Source organism: Sphaeramia orbicularis, chromosome 19 (assembly GCF_902148855.1).
Source record: "Sphaeramia orbicularis chromosome 19, fSphaOr1.1, whole genome shotgun sequence".
Taxonomy (NCBI): domain Eukaryota; kingdom Metazoa; phylum Chordata; class Actinopteri; order Kurtiformes; family Apogonidae; genus Sphaeramia; species Sphaeramia orbicularis.
Window position 1 is genome coordinate 33,298,714 of NC_043975.1, and position 22,500 is coordinate 33,321,213.

At 38.0% G+C, this 22,500-nt stretch overlaps 1 protein-coding gene across 1 annotated transcript in view; it reads right to left on the reverse strand.

The window, feature by feature from the left end:
* Positions 1-22,500, reverse strand: part of LOC115439505 (transient receptor potential cation channel subfamily M member 4-like) — a 26,768-nt gene that overhangs the window by 126 nt on the left and 4,142 nt on the right. Inside the window, exons 2-28 of the mRNA XM_030163319.1 lie at positions 22,153-22,214; positions 21,874-22,051; positions 21,357-21,537; positions 16,685-16,854; positions 15,626-15,803; positions 15,097-15,161; positions 14,093-14,326; positions 12,232-12,334; positions 12,024-12,145; positions 11,459-11,755; positions 10,043-10,144; positions 8,839-8,967; positions 8,592-8,721; positions 7,698-7,843; positions 7,147-7,259; positions 6,904-7,020; positions 6,474-6,523; positions 6,134-6,372; positions 5,865-5,980; positions 4,920-5,052; positions 4,660-4,834; positions 4,383-4,548; positions 2,923-3,104; positions 2,631-2,763; positions 2,466-2,538; positions 1,272-1,365; positions 1-1,157 (exon numbers count right to left, since the gene is read on the reverse strand). The exon at positions 1-1,157 is cut by the window's left edge and continues 126 nt beyond it. Of these exons, the coding sequence (XP_030019179.1) occupies positions 1,126-1,157; positions 1,272-1,365; positions 2,466-2,538; positions 2,631-2,763; positions 2,923-3,104; positions 4,383-4,548; positions 4,660-4,834; positions 4,920-5,052; positions 5,865-5,980; positions 6,134-6,372; positions 6,474-6,523; positions 6,904-7,020; positions 7,147-7,259; positions 7,698-7,843; positions 8,592-8,721; positions 8,839-8,967; positions 10,043-10,144; positions 11,459-11,755; positions 12,024-12,145; positions 12,232-12,334; positions 14,093-14,326; positions 15,097-15,161; positions 15,626-15,803; positions 16,685-16,854; positions 21,357-21,537; positions 21,874-22,051; positions 22,153-22,214 (3,720 nt within the window). The 3' untranslated portion in view covers positions 1-1,125. The remainder of the gene's footprint in view (positions 1,158-1,271; positions 1,366-2,465; positions 2,539-2,630; positions 2,764-2,922; positions 3,105-4,382; positions 4,549-4,659; positions 4,835-4,919; positions 5,053-5,864; positions 5,981-6,133; positions 6,373-6,473; positions 6,524-6,903; positions 7,021-7,146; positions 7,260-7,697; positions 7,844-8,591; positions 8,722-8,838; positions 8,968-10,042; positions 10,145-11,458; positions 11,756-12,023; positions 12,146-12,231; positions 12,335-14,092; positions 14,327-15,096; positions 15,162-15,625; positions 15,804-16,684; positions 16,855-21,356; positions 21,538-21,873; positions 22,052-22,152; positions 22,215-22,500) is intronic.

The following is a 22,500-nucleotide window of genomic DNA, read 5'->3' on the forward strand; positions in this document are numbered from 1 at the left end:
AACTCTGTAACATACTGTAAAACAGTCTCTCAGCTTTAATGTAACGTTGACTTTGGCTTTAAAATAAAATAGATTTCATAGTTAAAATATAAACTTTTATATGCTACAAAACCACAGTGTATTAGGGTCACTTTGGGTATAATCTAAAACAATTGAAGTGGGAGAAACAGGGTGAAAATGTGAGGAAAAACTCCACTTTTGAGAGTAAAATAGGAAGCATAATTAGGAGCAAATACAGGTAAGTCCTTCAGTCTTGTTGGTCTGGTTTGGCTGAGTGAGTCGTGTACAGAGCTGCCGTATGGGACACTGGAGGTTGGACCTTTACAACATTAATTATCATTCTGTGTATTTAGTTTCAGTTTTCTACTAACACTATTAATGCACACCAGACTGACATAAACCTTCACCTATTACTTTTTATTATTTATTACTTTAACCACAATCCACTGCACAAACACCAGGAAAAATACACTGAAACCACAAACTGCAGCTCAACCAACAAGACTAACTTAACATTTAAGGTTTATTTTATAACGACACCCAAAAAACAATCTAGAAACTGGGAAATACACTTATCCAGCGGTTATCAATTCATCAAAACGAGTTAACAAATAAAAACCTCAAGTACAATCTTCTCCTAAACCTAACAAACCTGAACAAAACTGTGTAGTTAAATATTCATGAACGTGAACCCTGGTGCCACTGAACGCAACGTACTCAGACAAACCCAACTGACAAGCTTTGTTCCCAAGTCTTTATCTGTATATACATCTAACACGGCATCCTATTTTTCTTGTTTATCTTGTTAGCGTATGAGTTTTTTTTTCTCATAAATTCACCCTTTCATTCTCAGTGACAGTAAAGCGCTTATTTTTTTTTCCTCCAATTAAAGTGTCACCATCCTCCTCTCACTGGGTTTATTATTTTACCTAAAGTAACCCTAACATGCCATCCACTGTAACAAGATATGACTGATATTTTTTTTGTTTTTAGCTCATTTTTGACCACAGAGTCCCATGTTGAACAGAAACAAAGGTCTGTAGATGATGATAGTACAGGAGCAGCAAAATAAGTCTTCTTTTATTCATCCTGAGCAAGTGACGACATCGCCGGGTTAAAGTCAAGTCAGGTCGAAGAATAAGACGAAAGGAATGTGTCTGTGCAGAAGCAAAGGTGTAATAATAAATCAGAGGATTGTAAGGTAACAACAGCTGCAGTAAAATAATGTAAACAGATAAGATGAACGCGTGTGTGTGCGTGTGTGTTAATACCTCTTAATGCGGGTGGAGCTCGAGGAGGCTTAAAAGTACTACTGTTAGCTAAAGTATCCACAATCCAGCTGAGAGCGTTTGAGCAATACTCCATCTAGAAAAGAAGAGGAGTAAAAAAAACTGCACATCAGCAAAATATCACAATTGAGGATATGGTCATTTACTGTTTTTCTCCACATTCTTGCAATTGTATTATAGGATTCAGTGGTTTAAAAACAGAACAGAGCTGAAAATAACACTTATTATTTGACTATGACAAGTAGGTTCCACATATTTGAAAGGTATATCATCAGGACAGGATGTTCTACATGTATCTTATATATTTTAACATATTTACCGGATTTCTTAGCTGATAAAAATGTCCACACATTACTATTTATTACATCCAGCTGTGAGGTTATGTTTTTACCAATCTTTGTCAGTCTGATGTGCTGTCAGCAGTTTGAAGTTTTGAGCATATTAATAAACCCAATATTTGCCAGTACATAAGATTATAGCCAAGGCTAATTTCAATCTTTAGTCCTTATATAAAACAACATAGTTCACATAAAACAGTGCAATCCAGTGTATTCATTCAACAGACAAGTAAAACACATTATACATTTATGCTACATTGTACACGACATACATACACACACAATTTCAGAGTGCCAGATGACTTTATATGAGATTGTGGAGGCAGGTTTGATTGTCCTCTGTGAGTGAGAGGGCCTCACCTTTCTGGTTCAGTCCCTAATAAAATCAAAGGCAACAAGTTGTGCCAGGCACAAAAACCTCCGCCCCTCACAGGTATTGTAGCTTATTTTTCCATGGATCCAGCTGATGTCATCATGTCTATGTGTGTGCTGATGTCAGCATATCAATTGCCTCTATATATGTGTCAAGTCTGAAGTCAATTCAAACAAAATTGATTAAATGGGGAAAGAAAAAAGATTTTAAAATTCATAAAAAATTTTTAACTTTGACCTGTTTTTCCCAAAATGTAATGACATCTATTCTGGGTCACTGGAAATCTATAAACCCAATCTGATATGAATTCAACCAATAGTTTTGCTGCTAGAGTGTTAACAAACAAACAAACAAACAAACAAACAAACCAAACCAACAACAATACCAATTGCCTCCCCTTTTGGGGTGGGGTGGGGTAATATGGCCCATAATCAGACACACACCCCTCATACACCTCCCATGTACCTCGTTCTCCAAAGCCCTCAGCCTGTGGTCTAAGTCTCTGGTCTCAGTCAGATGTTTCACCACACCATCCACCCTGGAAAATGAAGCATTTGCATTATCGTTGAGCCAAAAGGTAGATAGCATTAATGTCAGTGCTACAGGTTCGTAGTCAGATGTTGTGTTTACTTGGCAGACATCCTTTTGAGCCGCTCCGAGTCACTGCTTTTCTGAACCTTGCTCTGAGCCGTGAGGAAATCCTCTTTCTGAATAGTTTCCCACGTCATTAGTCTGTTTGCCGCTTTCCCTTTTAACTCCAACACTAGGATACGTGGAAAAGAGAGAGTTCAGAGCGATCATTACTGCATCTACTTTTGGGCTGTGTTCATCAGTCCTAAAGTGAATGACAGTGCAGAGTGTGGTGTTGTGTACTTTACTGTTAAAGTTCTGTCTCTTTTTAAGCTCCTTCTTCGTTACTAACCAAAGTGGTGAATCTTCACAGAAGGCACCTTGCGGATTTTCCTCTTGATGAAGAGGTTGATGTGTGAGAGTATGATGAAAGGAGGAGCCAGCGAAGGACGGGAATGGTACTGAACGATCAGGTTGTAGCGCTGGAACTTCCAGTAGATGTCGCTGTTTGCCTGAACCTCAGAGAAAGTGTAACTGGAAAGACAGACGGAACATGTTCAGGATGATCATGGATTGCGTTTAGCTGTGATTTGGTTTAACAAAAGCAGTGGCACATATGGTTTATTTTAAGTCAGCAGACATTACCACTGCAGTTTTACACTCATTCCATTTTCTATTATATTTATATTACTTTGTTTATCTGTCTGCATTAATAAACCATTTGTATTCAAGTTCTGTTATTATTTTATCATTGTGACCATTGTATTTTTAGACTAATTCATGTGGGAATCACTGTTGCTCTGACTACTGTTATATTGTTTTAACAGCTTGATTAATATACTAAAGCAGCAGCAAAGTACATTACATAAAAGTGTAGTATATGATATATGACATATAAGGTTGACTACTTATCCGCTAAGAATGTCAAGAAGAAAAAAAAATTAATGGGGTTACTAAAAACATTAAACAACACCTCCATAAAGTTTCAGGGTTTCCAAGCCTAACTTCATCATCTTTTTTTATATCCATAGCATTGTGGATTAGTGTAAATGTATATTTTGAGTGACTTTTTCATTCTGTCAGTCTGAATTTTGTTGATCTTTGGTACCATTCTTTCTCATCCAGTCCTACTCACACTTTCACACTCTAGACTAATGACTGTGTAAGCTCACACACAGGAAACTACAGATTCATGTTGATAGCCTGTGTGCCAACCTCCAACAACTCCTATCTGAAAAATGCACTTTGTTGCAAAAACTAAAAAAAAAAAAAAAAAAAAAAAACATGCTGTTTTTTTAGGAGAATGTTATGTAATATATGTAATAAAACAGTAATGTAATAAAACAAAACAAATAATACATTGTTTTTGGACTAAATTACTTTTTACAAATAACATTCAGCAAGAACCAACAAGATACTTAGCAATTTCTCAAAAAAGTGCATTTTTCAGATAGGAGGTTTTGTGCTTCAGCCATAAATATGTTATGTGCTTTTCTTTGACGTACTTCCATTGGCAGCTGTTGCTCATTGAGTATGGTGTAATCTTACACCTCCCTTTCATCGTCAGTGACTCAGTGATCAACCTGTACAGACTTCTGTGGAAAGCCACTAATGCGTATTTGTCAGAATAACTTACACCTAGCTTTACAAAGTCACACCTTCGCAGCTTGGTTAAGGCTACATGAAACACATTAAGCCAGGAGGCACAGACTGGACGAGGTCAGATCTCACACTTCTGTCACACTACCTCATAGTGTAGTTTTGTGAAACAGGCCGTGGTGTGTAAGTGTTGCAGAAGTACAGCTTTCTTACCTAAACATGGCGATAAGGAGGTTGATGAGCAGAATGTTGGTGACGAGCAGGTAAATGACAAGCAGAATAACCACCAGCCAGTTACTGTGCTGGACTCTACAAGGCTCTGCCCCGGTCTCAATCAATGTCACGTTGTCTGTGCATGGCATGTCCCACTCCTTCCCAACTGGCATAGACATAAAAACAGAGACAATTTTAACAGTCAGCTCTAATTGATTGGTTGAGCTCTGAAATGTCCTCTATAGACGGCACCGTGCATAAAAACAGATGCTTTTACCGTCCATCTCCTCCACAGGGATCTGTCCAAAGATGTGCAGGTATGGCCTGTAGAAAACCCGGCGAAAGATGCGATCCGGGTTGGGATCATATGAATAAATCAAAGCCTGATTGGCTACACCATAGGCCATGAGCCACACGCCCAGGAAGAAGAGAAAGAAGAAAACATCCTTCATCTGGAAAAACACATCATTTCATCATTACAATGTCAATGTCTTGAAGGGTTCATATCTGCGCTCACTGTAACCTCATATTTCTCACCATCTTGCCAACAATAATGATCTTTGGCCCCAGCTGTTTGTGAATGGCAAAGATATGAATAAGACGGAGGGTGAAGACCATGTAATCTACACACAGGACATCCCGACCAAATCCATATGACCACTCAAACATCCTTCAACACAGAGAGATAACAAAAAGCAGTGTTACAGCACCACCCAGTGGTCAGTTTGCACAATAACAGCACTTTAAAGGGTTCTGAGGTGGAATCTGGGTTGAGAGCAAGGTTATAATAGTTTTGGATTTTTCACTATAGTTTAGTTTTGACCTTTTTTCCCTAATTCAGTTATTTTCAATAATTTTTAGAGCAGGTTTGCTAGTTTTTATTAGTTTTTGTTTTTTTCTAAATGCTTCGTTTTAGTTTAGTTTTTTCATATCTTGTATCTTCCTCCCCATTGTATTCAAAGAAATCCCATACAGGACTCTGCTGCTTGCTCCCAACTTTAGTCTTCATGTTGCCAGGTAGAGTGGGTATGAGAAGCCAACTTTAATGACAAGTGACGAGAAGTGACGAACCGTGAAGTACCGTATGGTGCCGCCAGCTAAAATCGCTCAAGCGAAATACATCGATTTCATATCAATCTGACATTGACAAAGACGAAAATGAAGGGAATTTTATCCATAATTTTTATATGTTTTAGTTAGTTTTGTAAGCACACAATACAGTTTCAGTTAGTTGTCATTTTTTCTTTTAATTATAGTTTTTATTTATTTCAGTTAATGTACATGTTTTTTCAATTCTAGTTTTCGCATTTCATTAGTTTTCATTAGTGATAATGACTTTAGTTGAGAGGATGCATCCACACTTCCACAAGTCCCCATAATAAACATAAAAAGCTAAAGTAACCTCTAAAATAATTTGCTACTGTTAAAGACTTTGAGAAATACAGTTAATATATAAATAAGAATTGTGTGTGTGGTTTGTACCTGCAGATTAGTCCTATGATAAACAGAATGATGGCAGTGAGGTCACATTTGTTCCACACATCCTGAATGTATAATCTGAACCTCTGACGCCACGTTACCGTCCCCTGAAAGAAAGTCTTGGAAAAGAACCAACAGTTAACCTTAACGTTAGTGCATTTGATGATGAAGTCAACATGATGATATAAATCCATACATTGAATGGGGATTTGCACAAGTTGATCATTTAAAACGCATGAAAAAATAAATTAAAAATACCTCCCTGCACTCACCTCCCTGATCTCCTCACACACGATGGTGAACACCCAGAAGTACAGGACGTACTCGGTAATGGCCGGACCAGCAGGCGGTGGTGGCTTAAAGTCCACCAGCAGCACGTAAGCGAAGAGCAGCAGGAAGAGGAAGTACATCAGGACGTTGCCCAGAAAGGAGGTGACGGGAGCAAACCAGAACTGACGCCATCTTGAAACTATGAATGGACGCTTGGGAGGTCTATAAGACTGAGGTATGCCTGCACAGACAGTAAGAGAATTAAAGAATAACAATTTGTGCTCTCAGTGTTGTGTGAGTGGAAACAGTTCTCTGAAAAACTGCTGCTTAAATGTGATTTACCTTTAATAGTCGCTGTCCTGGGACTGTGAGCTTCTTGTGAATCAGCATCACTGGTACAATAAATGACATTTTATCATCAGAATGCTGCAAGAACAGACTTTCATTAAACACTGAAGCATAAAAAAGGAGTAAAGTGAGTATGCTGGGCAATACATTAAATTAGATTGATCATATTGTAAATGTTTTTGCACACAACTTTAAACAAATATTATACTTTGACACTGTCTTCGTATTGTTGTTTGAAGCTAAAAAATATGAATAATCATTGACAATAGAGAGACTAAAACAAAAACAACGAGATATGAATATTTTTGGCCATCATCTTGCTCTACATCAGATTGTAACTGTATGATTATGTAGAAAAAGCAACACAGACATCAGACAAACTGATGGCTTGCAGAATAATGATGAGTTTGTCCAGAAGTTTTACATGTGCTTGATGTCTGAGAAAGAGAAGACGGTGGCGCCGTAGAGGCTGTCGTTGTCCCGGGCGTGAGGGTCCTCATTAGGCTTGTCGTCGCCCCCTTGCTGGAGGTCTTCTTGTTCCCTGTAAAGTTGTTTAGAAGTGTTTTATTTGTTGTTGTTTTTTTTAAGAGATGAATTTGAAAACATGAATCTTTGGATGCTACTTACAAAAACAGGCTCAAAGTGACAGTAAGTGTGTAGCCTTTACCTGAAGGAGATGAGATTAGTGTAACAGAGGACAGGGCAGAAGAAGGTGAGCAGGAGCTTCCACACATCGGTGTTCCTCTTCATGTCACCCCACCAGATCTGGGACAAAAGAGACTTCCAGGGAGAGGAAATTAGACCAAAAATCAATCAAGATGTTTTTAACAAAAGCTTGTGCAGTGTTCTATTCTTATATATAAACTTAATGAGGGTCCAGGACTTGGGGTGGGGTAGTTGGATAGAACTTGATTCAACAGTTTCATGTTCAAGTTGCATGTCTCTTGTTATACGTTTGAAAATAAAAAGACCATGATCAAAAAAAAAAAAAAAGATGTGTTAAGCAATTTCAATTAGACCAAAAAGGACCAGGCATATATTGTACCTTGTATCCTCCTTTTACAGTGTGCAGTGCAGGTATTTCATTAAAATACCTGCGCTGCACACAGTAAAAGATGAATAAAAGGTACAATACATGAAACTGAACTTTCAGTGTCTGAGCAATAAAGCACTGACATCAGCATGTCAGTCCTAAAGTTGTGAAAAACAGAGACTCACTTGTACTCCATCGTGGCTGAAGAAAAGCCTTGCATCAGCACTCATGCCCATCTGAAGGCAGGTGGTTCCGCCCCAAACCGGAGATTTTCGGATCAGCAGAGTGAAAGAGCGGCTCTCATGGCTTCGATAACAAGAGCTGAAGATATCTGAGAATGGAGGAAGAAGTGTAGAGTGACAGTATGGCTTTTAAAGTTGTGTAACCATGATTTACAGCATTTCTAGTTTTTTGTAATTAATATTAACCCTTTAATAATGCCAATCTCTCCAGCACTGCATTTTACAACTTTACAGCGTTCAAATTACTGTAACTCCTGAACTGTTTGTGTTATCCACAAAATTTAAATAAAGTTAGAAAGCTTAGCCCTTGAGCTTTCGAGCACCATATAAAACTTTACGGTAGCAATGTGGGACTCTATTACAAGTAGAAAGGAACTCTTTCAGAGACTTCCACCTCAGCTAAAAAACGCCTGGAAATAGCAAAAAATATGAAGCCATATGGATTCTGGATGTTCAAGACCAAAAAGCATGTTTTAACAGATGTAAAATAGTTGAAAGTTTTGTTATGGACATTTACAGTTGTTTCAGATAATAAATATGCTAAAAACTTCAAGTCCATTTTTTGCTTTTTTACTAAAACACACTGTTTTAAGCATTTATTATCTATAATAATAATAATAATTAATGGCCATGTATTTAAAGTAAAGTTCTTTCTGAAAACAAAGGTGAAAAAGAATCGGCAAAAAAGATATTTTCTGACACTTTTATTGCAAAGGAAACATGAAGACACCTAGGCAGCCTGTTATAATGGCAGTCTTAAAAGGGTTAATACATCTGTGAGTTTTTGCAGCATCTTCATTAGTTAGCATTAAAAGAGTTTAGATTTTGGGGTCTCACCATGTGCCAGGTTTTCAAACTTCTGTGCGAGGTCTTTCATGCTGAGTTTGGTTTCGGTCTCTGTCTCCAGTTTGGACAACTCCCTCAGAATCTTACAACCGCTCAATGCGCTCAGCACTGATTCCGCTGCCTGGAGGACGCAGCGAAATACTGCTTTAGGCTGTATTAATTTTTTTAAATCCAGAAGGCGATGACTGGCATTTTATGACTGATTTAAAGAGACGTTCATGACTCTTCGAAGCCCTACCATCTCCCAGAAGAAAGTGGCCATCTCGTTCCGGTTCTGCAGGACAGCCCAGATGAAGAGAGAAGCCCAGGGATACAAGCAACGCCTCTCCCGATACAAATTGTCTCCACGCAGAAGTTTACTGACACGCTGCAGTGGATGAGCAACAACAGTGCAACACATATTAGAACAAAGGCAGTATTACATGGGTCAATATCACTATAAGGTGCCTTTCAGACTTCAAAATGTCCACAAAAAAAAACCTTGAGATGTTCCACTTAACTTTATGTTCAGTGTGTTCAGTCGACTGTAGGCTGTTAGGAATGCATGTTGGTCCAGCTCCCACATTTTTAACACATTTTTTGCAAAAAGACACAGTACAAGTAGACGACAAAATATAAAACAAATATGTCCACCCCATCATGGACAAACACATGTAAAATTAAAAGACAGAGTGGACCATCCTGGCTAAAGTCAGAATTTAATGATATGTTGGACCTTGAGTTGGCAAAGTAGGTCATCTTTGAAGAGAATTGTGTAATGTTCAACAAATATATTTACAATTTCTTAAAAACTTTTATATTAAATAATAGTGTGGTGACAGGGTGGATATACTAAGCTTGACCACATATAAGTGCAAACATAAAATGATGAAAATGTTGAAACATAAATGTAAATACTAAATGCTCTCATAGACTATGTTTCCGCCTCCAATGAAAACACTCAATATGATGTTGTCATCAGTGATGTCATCAACCAGATTATTAAAGGGGCAAGTCCTCCAAAGTGACAGGGTGGACAGCAACTTCAAGGACACACGTAGAATTTCAAATATTATTATACAGATAAAATATAAATTATCAAATTGACCTGTTTTATCAAAAAACTTTTGAGTATAATGACATCTAAAACAATTTTTTTTTTTTCTCCATCTAAACACTTAAATCTCATTAAAGTTAGAAGGGCAGTGTGAGGGACATGAACAAATCATGTACATTCACTCAAATAAAACTGTATAAAAAAATAAAATCCCATTTCAGGAGGTTTAAAATTGTACTGAAATATGTGTAAATATTTGCCCATTCATGATAAAATCCCAGAATTTCATTATTTTGCAGTGTGTTCATGGTGACAGTTAGATTCTGCTGGAGAACACCACAGGCACCTTATAGTCATATTGACCCATAGAAGACTATAATACCAGTGTAACAGAGGATAAAAGTACCTTTATAGCTCGCCTCCTGGATGAAATCTGTCCTAAGCCCACAGCTTCATAGTAGAATGGCCGGCAGACGTCGCCCATTAACCACTCCAGGACTCCTGCCACCTTTGAGGAAGAAAGATTTTATTGCAACAAACTTTTCTATCATAGAATGTGGTCAACTTCCTCAAAAACAAACAGAAACAAAGAAATGGCTCTTCTCAGTTCCCTATGCATCGGCTTCTCAACCCCTCGATGCTTGATTGTGACCTGGAAATCAATCTTAGTACACGATATTGAATATTTCAGTTCTCTAAAATGCATGCTGCAGCTGGCCAGAAGAGTTACGACTGAGGATATGCATGTTGGAAATATATAAATCATGACAGGAGTTTAAACATGGAAGTTTTCCTCAAACTGAAATTGTATTAATTATTTGAATTGGTCAGACAATCAAACCTGTATCTTGATATAAAAAAAACAAGAGAAATTCTCTAGGTGTTTGAATACATGTCACTGTCGAACACAAAAAATAATTGTTATATAATAAATAGTGGGGGGTTGGTCACTGCTGATAGCTGTTCTTTGTGTGTACATTTTTGGCTTGAGGGTCCCCAAAGGGTGCAAAAAGTGTCACTGACAATAGATTGAAAAATTATGTCAAAAAGATACATTCTTGCATAAATTCTTTCTATTAGTTGTAATATAGCCATAATGATCACCAAATTAAAAACAAGTGGTGCCAGGCACAACAAACCCTGCCCATCGCACGTATTGTAGCTTATTTTGGCATTGATCCAACTGATGTCATCATGTCTGTGCATGTGCTGACGTCAGCGTATCAATTGCCTCTATATGTGTGCCAAGTTTGAAGTAAACTGAAAAAAAAATTATGTTTTTATAGACACATGAAATTTCGCCCATTATAAGTAAATGAGAGAAGAAAAAAGATTTAAAAAATTCATTAAATTTTTTTTACCTTTGACCTACTTTTCCCAAAATGTAATGAGATCTATGCTGGGTCACTTGCAATCTATAAAGCTAATTTGGTATGAATTCAACCAACACTTTTGCTGCTAGAGTGTCAACAAACAAACAAAACAAAACAAAACAAAACAAAACAAAAACAATACCCCTTGCCTCCCCTTCAGGGGGTGGGGTAATAAAAATGACAAACATGTATAAAAATAGGATAAGATCATAAAATCCAGAGTTAGATCCAGCTTCATTTCACACATATTTCATCACAGTCTGTTTAAAATGACAGCTCCGAGGTGAGGATGTATAATATCATTTTATGTCATTAAATGCCTGTTGCCTTGGCTCCTCCCACCTCAGATCCTCACCTCCACTCCTCCACTTGCAAAGAGGAATGAAAGCAAGGACCTGAGGAGTTACAACTTGATAATTAAAAAGAAGGAAAAAAACAAACAAGCACACCTCAAAAAGGGTGATATCCATGACCTGGCCACCCTGCATCTTCTCTGCTGCTGATTTGGAGGGAGATTCCTGGTGAGTGGACAATGTGCCGACGGCTGCAGTTCCCAGTCTCTCCACCAGGCAGCGCTGTAGTAGCTGGTAAAGAAGCGTCCCATCGGCCACAGAGCGGTAGAGGCTTTCCAGTCTGCCATAGGTCAGGTAGTCCAGGATATTGAGGCCGTTTTCGGTGAAAAGACGCACAAACTGGGGCTTGTCATTAATCAGGGCGTCTGTCATGGAATCCTCCAAGTCGTCGTACTATTTATTTAAAGCATAAAAGTGCTGTTTTAAATGTTACTGCTGCATATTCACTTACTTGATATCCTCATATTTATATTTGATTTAGTCAATGAAAGTGTCATCATATCTTTAGCCTCATAACATAATTGCCTGTCATACACTATATGGACAAAAGTATCGGGACACATTAAATTCAGGTGTTTCTTTTCTAACAGGGACCTGGGCTACAAAACAATAATGACAAATGTCATTATTGTAAGATGTCATGTGATGTGTTTTTCCTCACCCTCCACTGGATGTCCCCATTGAAGAGTTCACTCTTAGCAATGTCAACCCTGTTCCATGTGACGGCGAGCTTCAACTCCTCATTGTACGGGCTGGCGTCTATTGATGCACGCTGCTTACTGGCTAAAAAAACACAACATCAGACCAGAAATGTCAAATTGCCTCCTAAAATATCTAAATCTTCATAATAACGGCTGGTTTTTACGTACCTCCGACCAATGTTTTCAGCAGGACAGTATCAAAGTCGTTGGGACCTTCTTGCTCTCCGTGGTATATTGTGATGAGGTCTTTGTTGTTGTAGATGCTCAGCGCCTGGAGACGCAGAACGGAGAATGGGAGAAGACAGAAATATTAGATAAATGTTAGTTAGATAGATGTCTAAGACTAAATCAGTTTCACTGAAGTTAAGCACTAAAACAGACTATTAATGTACAATGTGACACAGTTTCTGAACCTACAGTCAATGAATGCATATTAGGACATTTATCTCAAATATGATATCTGATAGTAAGTCACAAAGACATTTCTAGGGTTTAAAGGCTAAATACTGGGCCTATACTGTATTGATCTTCTTTAAGTCTGGGTGATACGATTAAAAAAAAAAAAAAAAAAAACATTTCATGGAAGATTTTCCTCTGATGAGCTGAATTCAAGATAATAAATAATTCAAAGCAGTTTAATGTATTAGATCTAAGCATCATATATGTGCAATATCAATAAAAACCAACAAAAAGCAGCACTTGTAATGGGATTGTGGTGCATCAGTGGTCAAACAGGTTGTAGTTTGGGCTTATGAAGAGTCTGAAACAGTGGAAACAGTGATCTCAAATTGAGATTTAGGCCTTTTTCAAGCAAAAACTTAATTATCCGAACTGCTTTAACACTTCTGTGTCCCAGAGATGGTTTTGTATGAGTTTATGTCAAACTGTCCTTGGTGCTCCCTTTTTCTATCTCACTAAAGCTTTGCACATAGTATCTAAAATCTAATATCTTAAAAAAAAAAAAAAAAAAAAAAAAACGAGACTGGCAGTAAAACTACATAAATAAAAATGAACCCAAAACTTCTTATTTTTTCAAAATAAAAAAAAAAACTAAAACAACTTCTGCACTCATACAGCTGATGAAGCATTCAGTGAAAACAAAACCAAATTCATATACTAAAATAAAACACAAAATAATTAAAGTTTTAAAGTTCTAATAAGTAATAATAAGTTTAATAATCGCATCCCTTCCATTGAACAGAGATCTTTGAGCTTAGTCAAAGATGCCCAATACCCTTTAAAGTGAAACACATGAATCTGCACAAACTGGGAATTTTCCAGAACACGAGGATGAAATAATGTCAAATTACATCACTGACTTTCATTATGAGTAGTAGGATTTAACACAAGCCTCCAGCAGTGTTTAGGAACAGGGGGAAATCCAAATGTGTACAACTTAACTCAAAGCAGGAGTCATGTGTGTGTGTTGGGGGGGGGGGGGGGGGGGGGCAGTGAAACACCCTTACGAACATAAATGTGCTCAGAGGGGTTTTTTTTTTTAACAGGCTGTCCATTGTATTATTAAATGTCATACAGTAGACACGATGATGATGTTTTGCGCAGGATTGGTTAGAATTTATTTTGACGTGTAAGATTTGTTAAGTTACTTTGAGGAACTGACATGGGATTTTGTGATCAGTAGAAAAAGACGGGGTAAGGGGGCGGGAGTATATAAATTGTACTTCATCCCCCTCCTTTTCGAATGTTTTTCTACTTTTTTTTGTTTTTTGATATTCAAAATGAAAATAAGATAAAATAAAAATAAATAATCAGTAATTCAGGTCTGACAGTATTTGCAAAAAGGTCCAGTCATCACCGCAAATATTCGGTAATGAGACTGTGCGTCAATACCCGTGGATACTTAGTATGTATTAATCAGGAGTTTTATGGGTTGAGTTTTGAACAAACAATGGTCATTCAAGTTGCTGCTGGAGGACATTCCCAGTTTAGAAGTTTTTCAGGGATTCCTGTTCCACGTGACAAAAACCAAACTAGGGTGATGATGCATTTCTCTGGCCTTAGCTCTTACCCGTTCAACTAGTTTTTCTGCTTCTGCTTCAGAAGGAAAGTACTTCTTAAAGCGTTCTGCCATCCTGTCTTTCAGATCCATGCTAGGTCCCGCCTCAGCATCGCCCTCACCGGACGACTGCACAACCGGGGCTGATGACAGGTTCTCCAAGATGTCACTCAGGAAATCGGCCACGCCCCCTGAGCCCGCCAGCACCAACCAGGGCATAGAGCTTTTCAGAGACAGATCCACTCTCTGACATAGGACACAATACAGCTTTTTAAGAATTATTAGAATGAACAACATTTTTAAAACTTACACCATCTGAGTGCCACTGGACAAGAAGTGTTTTACTGCACAGCATGAATTAAAAAAGAAAAAAACAAACAAACAAATGAATATACAGTATGTAAATAGTGTAAATACAATTTGCTTAGTAAACATAATATAACATCGCATAAGCTCCTTGCTCATTTGTACACATCTAATGAAGCTTGATATGTTCTATGAAATCATTGTTCAGCCTTATTTAGACATTTAGTGAAAACAGAATGACAGACAACATTTATGCCGCAGAAACAGTATTAGAAAAAAACATTTAGAGATGTTTTCTACACTTATCTATTATTTTATTCTTATACTCCACTACTTTTGTGAAGCTAAGACTTTGGTAAACCTATTTCAAGCACCAAATCACCTGAGTGAAGGTGTGTTTTCGCAAGAGATTTGAACATTTCCAAAAATCAGATCACATGTTCAACATTTGGGCTGAATGACCCCTGTCTACAGTGCTTTAGGATGAAATATAAGCCTCAGTACACAAAAAGGTGAGATCGCCCTTAACATTTTGATATAAAACACTTGAGTATTGTATTATTTGCAAGTACCTTAAATGGGTGAATTTAAGAAAGTTTGTATAAATTGAGAAAATACCCTTAGACCTCTGAGGGTTAATTAAAAAAAAAAACATTAATTGACTAAATTAAAATGATAATCTAATAAAACTGAACTATCTACAACTTTACCTCCAGCATGTTTGCTTCCCCAGACACCAGCATACACAGAACAGGAATGTCAATGCTGCCGCTTCCTGCAAAAATACAACCATTTTCACATTTTTATTTTTGCATTTGCAGGCGTACAACAACCAAATTGCACATACCTCTTCGGTGATACAACAATAGTATATGAAAAAGCACTGTGTTGAATATTTGAACAAATCTCGGCGTGATTTTACACGTTCGAGGGTCTTGTCTCAAAGTCATGTAGGGGCATGTGATGGCTTTCACCCAGCAAATACCAAAGGATCATCCTCACACCACTCACATGCACGCATTAATAAACAATCACAAGAGGGCTGATACTCTGTACCTGGGTCTGAGCGTGTAATAACATGGTCTAATGAGTAAGAATGCTCCGTTTATTTTAGCAGCAGAAGTAATTAAGAGCTACTATTTTACAGACAGCTGGTTTAAAGCAAAGTCAGACACTGGAATGTTAATTTGGTCATGGCAAGCTACTAATATTCCCCTTTAATAACACGTCATGTCTTACCCCAGATTCCTGTCCGCTGGTGTGAGATGTAGTCCTCCAGTTTGGCCCTGAAGCTTGTCTCCCCCCCGCTGCGTCCCACACTCCCATCATCCACCAGCAGGAAAGCCTGGTAGTTGTTGTCCAGGCAGCAGGAGTCCCGGGACGTGTTCTGGACATAGTACTTAGCAGGAAAACTGCCCTGTGACAGGAAGTGTACATTGATTGTACCCAGTGGGGTTTCTTCATGTAAAGGTTTTGACTGCATGCAACAGTGTTTTTAAAGTGCAGAAGGTAACAGGGGTCTGAGGTCACAGTATGTAAATATGGTGGCTAAAAAAACTGACATCATAAGTAAGCGTAGATAGCTGTACAGGGTCAAGCACTGAAAAACACTCCAGTCAGTGCACTATCACTGCAGAAAAATACAGAAAAAAAAGAGATAACTGAGCTCAAGGTTATGCTTTATTTGAATTTCTTAGCATGTTCCACTTTTTTTTTTGTTTTTTTTTAAACAACTGACCATAGTTTCTCATGTATTTCATATTCTTATATTGTAAAAATAAAGCTTTGTCAAAAAACGCCACATTTTCCTCCCTCAAGTTAGAGGTCAGAATTTGGTGAAAAAGTCCTCTTGTGATTACTGAAGACAATAGTGCTATTCGATTTCAGTCAGCTTGCTTGCTTGGTTTGATTTATTTACATTTTCAGATTTAGATTTTTTTTTTATGAATGACAAGTGAAACGTAAGCTTCTTCTTCTCATGTTTTACAAAGAACCTCTCACTGCTCAGTGTCTCAAAACCCAAAATATCACCATGCAGAGGTTGTTTTTGTGTTTATTTTTTAACATCTCTGCAATTAGATCACCCTAAAACCAACAAATTAAACAAATTGTGTTTGTAAAAAAAGATAGGGACAAAATCACTTCAAAAAGTGTTGCTGTTTCAGTGTAAAGAATATTTATGTTTGCACACTTGTGTTTGAAGAATACTTTTAAAGAAATTAAAATGCTCAAACTGTCAAAGGCAAGATGTACTTTTCTCTGGTAAAAACATGTGATAAACTGTGTGAGAGGTCTGACCTGAGGGTTGACTAGTTGCTGGCGGTTGTGCACGAGACCCCAGGGAGTGATGCCCAGCGCCACCACCTTGTTAATGGAGACTGAAGAAGCTGCGGTGGCGTGATCCCGCACTGCCTCACCAACACATCGGCCTACACCCTCACGCAAGCCTGCAGTCAGTATCCACGCTCCTGCGTCCAACAATGGTGAATGTGAGAAGAAAATACTATGGTATGACATGAAGAAAGTGAAAGACTGTTACAAGTTTAAGTTTTATAAATAGAATAGAATAGAATAGAATAGAATAGAATAGAATAGAATAAAATAGAATAGAATAGAATAGAATAGAATAGAATAGAATAAGGTGCTCAAGTAAGATACAGACATCAATTATACATTCAAGAATAAAATATAAGTATAAAACTGTTAAGTAAAAAAAAGACAATGCAAGTGTAAAAAAACAGTCCCATAAAAAACGGCCGTAAAAACTTTTTTTTTTTTTTAACATATCTGCCGTAGAAAATGGCACACACAAACAGAGTCCAGTGTCAAATATGCAAAATATACAGTAATGACTATAGTGTTAAGTCTTTTAAGTAAGCTGGGTAGTGCAATGTCCTGAGTATAGCAGCAGAGAACAATTACTTTATGACTAGAAATGGTACAACAAAACGTTACAATGATGTACATTTGTCTACTGGTCTTAAAATAAAAAGAGGAATATATTTTCACAAATTAAGAGTAACATTTCTCATTTTTATGGTTTAGACTCCACTTTCTTGATACAGAGTGCCCAATTACAGTTGGAAGTTTTCTACATCAATTTGGAACAGTGTGGGATGACATTAAATAAAAGACAATCAATCTCTAATAATCATCAAAAATGGTATCATTAGGTGATGTTGTACTGAGCACGCTGTAATGCCTTCAGGCTGATAGTCAACGTGACCTTTAGCAGAACAAACCACAGCTCCTGTTGAATTTCTAGATATGAAATAGTAACAGGAGTCATTTTAAAAGACTGTTATATTCTTGTTATACAGTTATAGCTTTATATTCTGCCGGTGCTGGGAGAAATGAACTGCAAGTAATAACAATAGCTTCATTGTGCTATAGATTCATATTTGCAAAGTGAAGTAGTTTCCATTACTGTGTAGTTAACTACTAAAACTACAACATTTGGGCCATAGAAAAAATTTTACAAAACATTTCTTCTTTACTATAATTGGACTCTATTTCACAAACTCCGTGTTTGTCTTTCATCCTGACTGTACGCCAGCCCACTTCTACTCCCTTGACCTTTAAGTACAAGTTCAAAAGGCGTTGCCAAGAACTCACACAGATATAAGAAAAAAGTAGAACTTGCCATTTTGTAGTAAACTCATAATAGGGTCATTTTCTGCTTGCATGACACTATTGTGTGTCCATTTTATGGTTTTTACATTCCTAAACTAGACAAACTTCTTACTTTCAGTATATTTATTTACTGCTTATTCTTGTTCCCCTTTAACTGTTGTAGCTGATGTCCATCTCATTTCCCTGATAAGCTACGCCCTTCTCATGTAAATAAAGTTGTCTACATCTAAACATGATTGAAAGATAAAAGAAAAAAAAAATACTCATATTACCTGATAATTTACAAAGACTGTGGTTTTAAAGTATATCCAAGCAGTCCAGGTAACGTTTGTAAGATGTTTATGTGCAGAGAAAGCTTTATGTACTCTCACAGAGCAAAAACATAATGTGCATTATCACTCTGCTGCACACATATGAGTTATGTTCTTGACCTAATGTTCCTGCATGTGTCCGATTATCTGGGCTTTGATCGGGGGGCCTCCGAGGGGACAGCTACTTGGACTGACCTTACAGATCAGTATCGCCATGTGCCACCTGCACTTGCCACAGCAGTAAGGAGGAAATGGCCATTGTCAGACTGAATTAGGACCAGGCCTCAGGGAGTCATTTAGTGAAATGGAATTACATTTTGTACTGTAACTGCTGGACTTTTCCTACACAGATCAACATGAGCAGTTATGAGGTTGTCCAAGAAATCATCTACAAATTTGCATACATCTGTTAATGAAATCATCTTGGGAAACCAGTTAGATACCAAAGTGTATCATACTAGACACTGAGTTCATATATAAAAAGCCAATGCTGATTTCTGACCTAAGATGGTATCAAATCTATTCCCATTTAGGGCAAAAAGACTACAGTATTATTTATCATGATTTAATTTTCCTCAACATAAGTGATGATAAAAATATGTTACATAATAAACAGCTGGTTAGTCGTTTTTTTCTACCTCAGATTTGTAAAATGCTCTCTTGTTTTTATGTTCTGACACACTGACACATATTCTGCTGAATTATTGTGACACATTTTACACCACATGACCTAAACCTACCCACCATGCAAATGATTTAAGAAGCTTAAGCTCAATGGTGTTTTGGCAGCATTTCAATCAAAACAAATTACCAAGTTTCATATCAATCCAACCTGAAGCTGAGAAAACTTATTATAAACATTAGGATATCAACGGACTGAGTGACAGGCAAATATCTTTACACGCATACATACAGTACAAGCCAAAAGTTTGGACACACCTTCTCATTCTTCGCATTTTCTTTATTTTCATGACTATTTACATTGTAGATTCTCACTGAAGGCATCAACACTATGAATGAACACATGTGGAATTATGTACTTAACAAAAAAGTGTGAAATAACTGAAAACATCTCTTATATTCTAGTTTCTTCAAAGTAGCCACCCTTAGCTCTGATGACTGCCTTGCACACCCTTGGCATTCTCTTGATGAGCATCAAGAGGTAGTCACCTGAAATGGTTTTCACTTCATAGCTGTGCCTTGTCAGGGTTACTTAGTGGAATTTCTTGCCTTATTGATGGGGTTGGGACCATCAGTTGTGTTGTGCAGAAGTCAGGTTGATGCACAGCTGACAGCCCTATTGGACAACTGTTAGAATGCATATTATGGCGAGAACCAATCAGCTAAGTAAAGACAAACGAGTGGCCATCATTACTTTAAGAAATGAAAGTCAGTCAGTCTAGAAAATTTCAAAAACTTTGAATGTGTCCCCAAGTGCAGTCGCAAAAACCATCAAGCGCTCCAACGAAACTGGCTCACATGTTGACCGCCCCAGGAAAGGAAGACCAAGAGTCACCTCTGATGCTGAAGATAAGTTCATCTGAGTCACCAGCCTCAGAAATCGCAAATTAACAGCAGCTCAGATTAGAGACCAGATGAATACCACACAGAGCTCTAGCAGCAGACACATCTCTACAACAACTGTTAAGAGGAGACTGCGTGAATCAGGCCTTCATGGTCAAATAGCTGCTAGGAAACCACTGCTCAGGAGAGGCAACAAACAGAAGAGATTTATTTGGGCCAAGAAACCCAAGGAATGGACATTAGACCAGTGGAAATCTGTGCTTTGGTCTGATGAGTCCAAATTTGAGATCTTTGGATCCAACCGTCGTGTCTTTGTGCGACGCAGAAAAGGTGAACGGATGGATGCTACATGCCTGGTTCTCACCGTGAAGCATGGAGGGGGAGGTGTGATGGTGTGGGGGTGCTTTGCTGGTGACGCCGTTGGGGATTTATTCAAGATTGAAGGCAACCTGAATCAGCATGGCTACCACAGCATCCTGAAGTGACATGCCATTCCATCCGGTTTGCGTTTAGTTGGACCATCATTTATGTTTCAACAGGACAATGACCCCAAACACACCTCCAGGCTGTGTGAGGGATATTTGACCAAGAAGGAGAGTGATGGAGTGCTGCGCCAGATGACCTGGCCTCCACAGTCACCGGACCTGAACCCAATCGAGATGGTTTGGGGTGAGCTGGACCGCAGCGTGAAGGCAAAAGGGCCAACAAGTGCTAAGCATCTCTGGGAACTTCTTCAAGACTGTTAGGAAACCATTTCAGGTGACTACCTCTTGAAGCTCATCAAGAGAATGCCAAGAGTGTGCAAAGCAGTCATCAGAGCTAAGGGTGGCTACTTTGAAGAAACTAGAATATAAGATATGTTTTCAGTTATTTCACACTTTTTTGTTAAGTACATAATTCCACATGTGTTCATTCATAGTTTTGATGCCTTCAGTGAGAATCTACAATGTAAATAGTCATGAAAATAAAGAAAATGCAAAGAATGAGAAGGTGTGTTCAAACTTTTGGCCTGTACTGTACATGCACATACACACACACGCCCTAAAACAATGAAGTCACATTTAAAACAATGTATTAGATACAAGTGCTGCTGTTTGAGTCATGTTATTTTTTTTTAATTTGCTGGATTTTTCCAGTTTTTTGTTAGTCAGTTCCAGAGAAATGTTTACAAAACTGACGACATCTGTAAATTACTGAAAACCTTTTGTGAAAATTGAAACTGTTCAAGATAAAATTTCCCAACCCAACCGTGTCATTACTGTTCACAAGAAAACCTCTAACGAACATTTGGAATGGAAAACATGATGAATGTAATCAATCTAGAATCTAAACAACCTAATTATATACAAAGAAACTTACTCTTGAGGAGTGAAAATATAAAAACACAAAATTAAAATGACTACTTGAACAAACTCTTATATTCATATAGTGCAGAAACCAGAGTGTACATGTGCAATGTGTTTTCATAAGATCTTACAAATGAAAAGACATTTCTCGTTTACCTGTGCTCTGTGAAGCTTTCACCAGACCTTGTCTGATGACCTCCCGAACCCAGGTCTTCACCTTTGATCTGCCTTCTCCACCCACTACAGAAACCACCAGGTTGGGTGTCGGTAGACCCCAGTGGGCTGTCATCAGGGTGTAGACCATAGATGGGGGTGTGTCCCATGACAGCCGCAGGAACTAGTGCCCCCATTAAAGATAGCAGACATATTTGAAGGATTAGGGACTGATCAGAAATAGACAGAAGAGGACTGTGTTCAGTTTGGTATCAAATCAACTTCTTAATCTTTTAACAAGGTGCTTAGAATATATTTATCATAAACTAACAGCTCAGTACAGACACAGTGTATGATTAACATGAAGAAGAATCTGAAGAACTGACTGCTGCAACTCTTGATTTATTTGGACCATTATTTGGCACAGCCTTTGAGCCAATTGTTCTTAAAAACAATACAGATGTTATAATTTCAATAAATCATGCAATGACATTTATCAAACTGATTGAAATACACCCACATAGCTATGCCTCTTGCTGGCTCCTGCAAACTGCAGCTCTCCAAAGGCATCCGTGGGGTATTCAGATGAGTGCTGGGCACTGTCCCAGTGGTTGACGATTGCTGTGCTGAAATAGTCTCCAAGAGCCACGGAGGCATGGGCATCTCTCGCACCCCCACACTGGCACAAACTTCCATTACTGAGAAAAAAGGGAAGATGATATATTCATGTAAGAGCAAGGCCATCTTTTGAAGTGGTCTTACGATGATAGAGGAATGTGTTAAGGACACTTAACAGTACCTGAATGAATCTTCTACAAAGGCGGTGCACACTCGTTTTTTGATGATTTTGGGGATCCAACTCTGCAATCATTTTCAACAGATTAATCAACTGAATACAGCTTGATTTATTTGTTAAAGTTTAATCTCACTCAATCCTTCAAAGCTTGGAAACCAATTCTAGACAGTCTGCTCCAATGGGAAACATTAACTCTGAGACATACCTGCTCATACACCGGTGAGATATGTAGTACCCAAACACCTGACTGTGAATTCTGGCAGGGAACTGTAGTATTAGCTTGAGTTTGTGCATTTGTGCATGTGTTTGTGTGTGGTCGGTGGGTAGACTTCAGTGCATACGCCACATCAC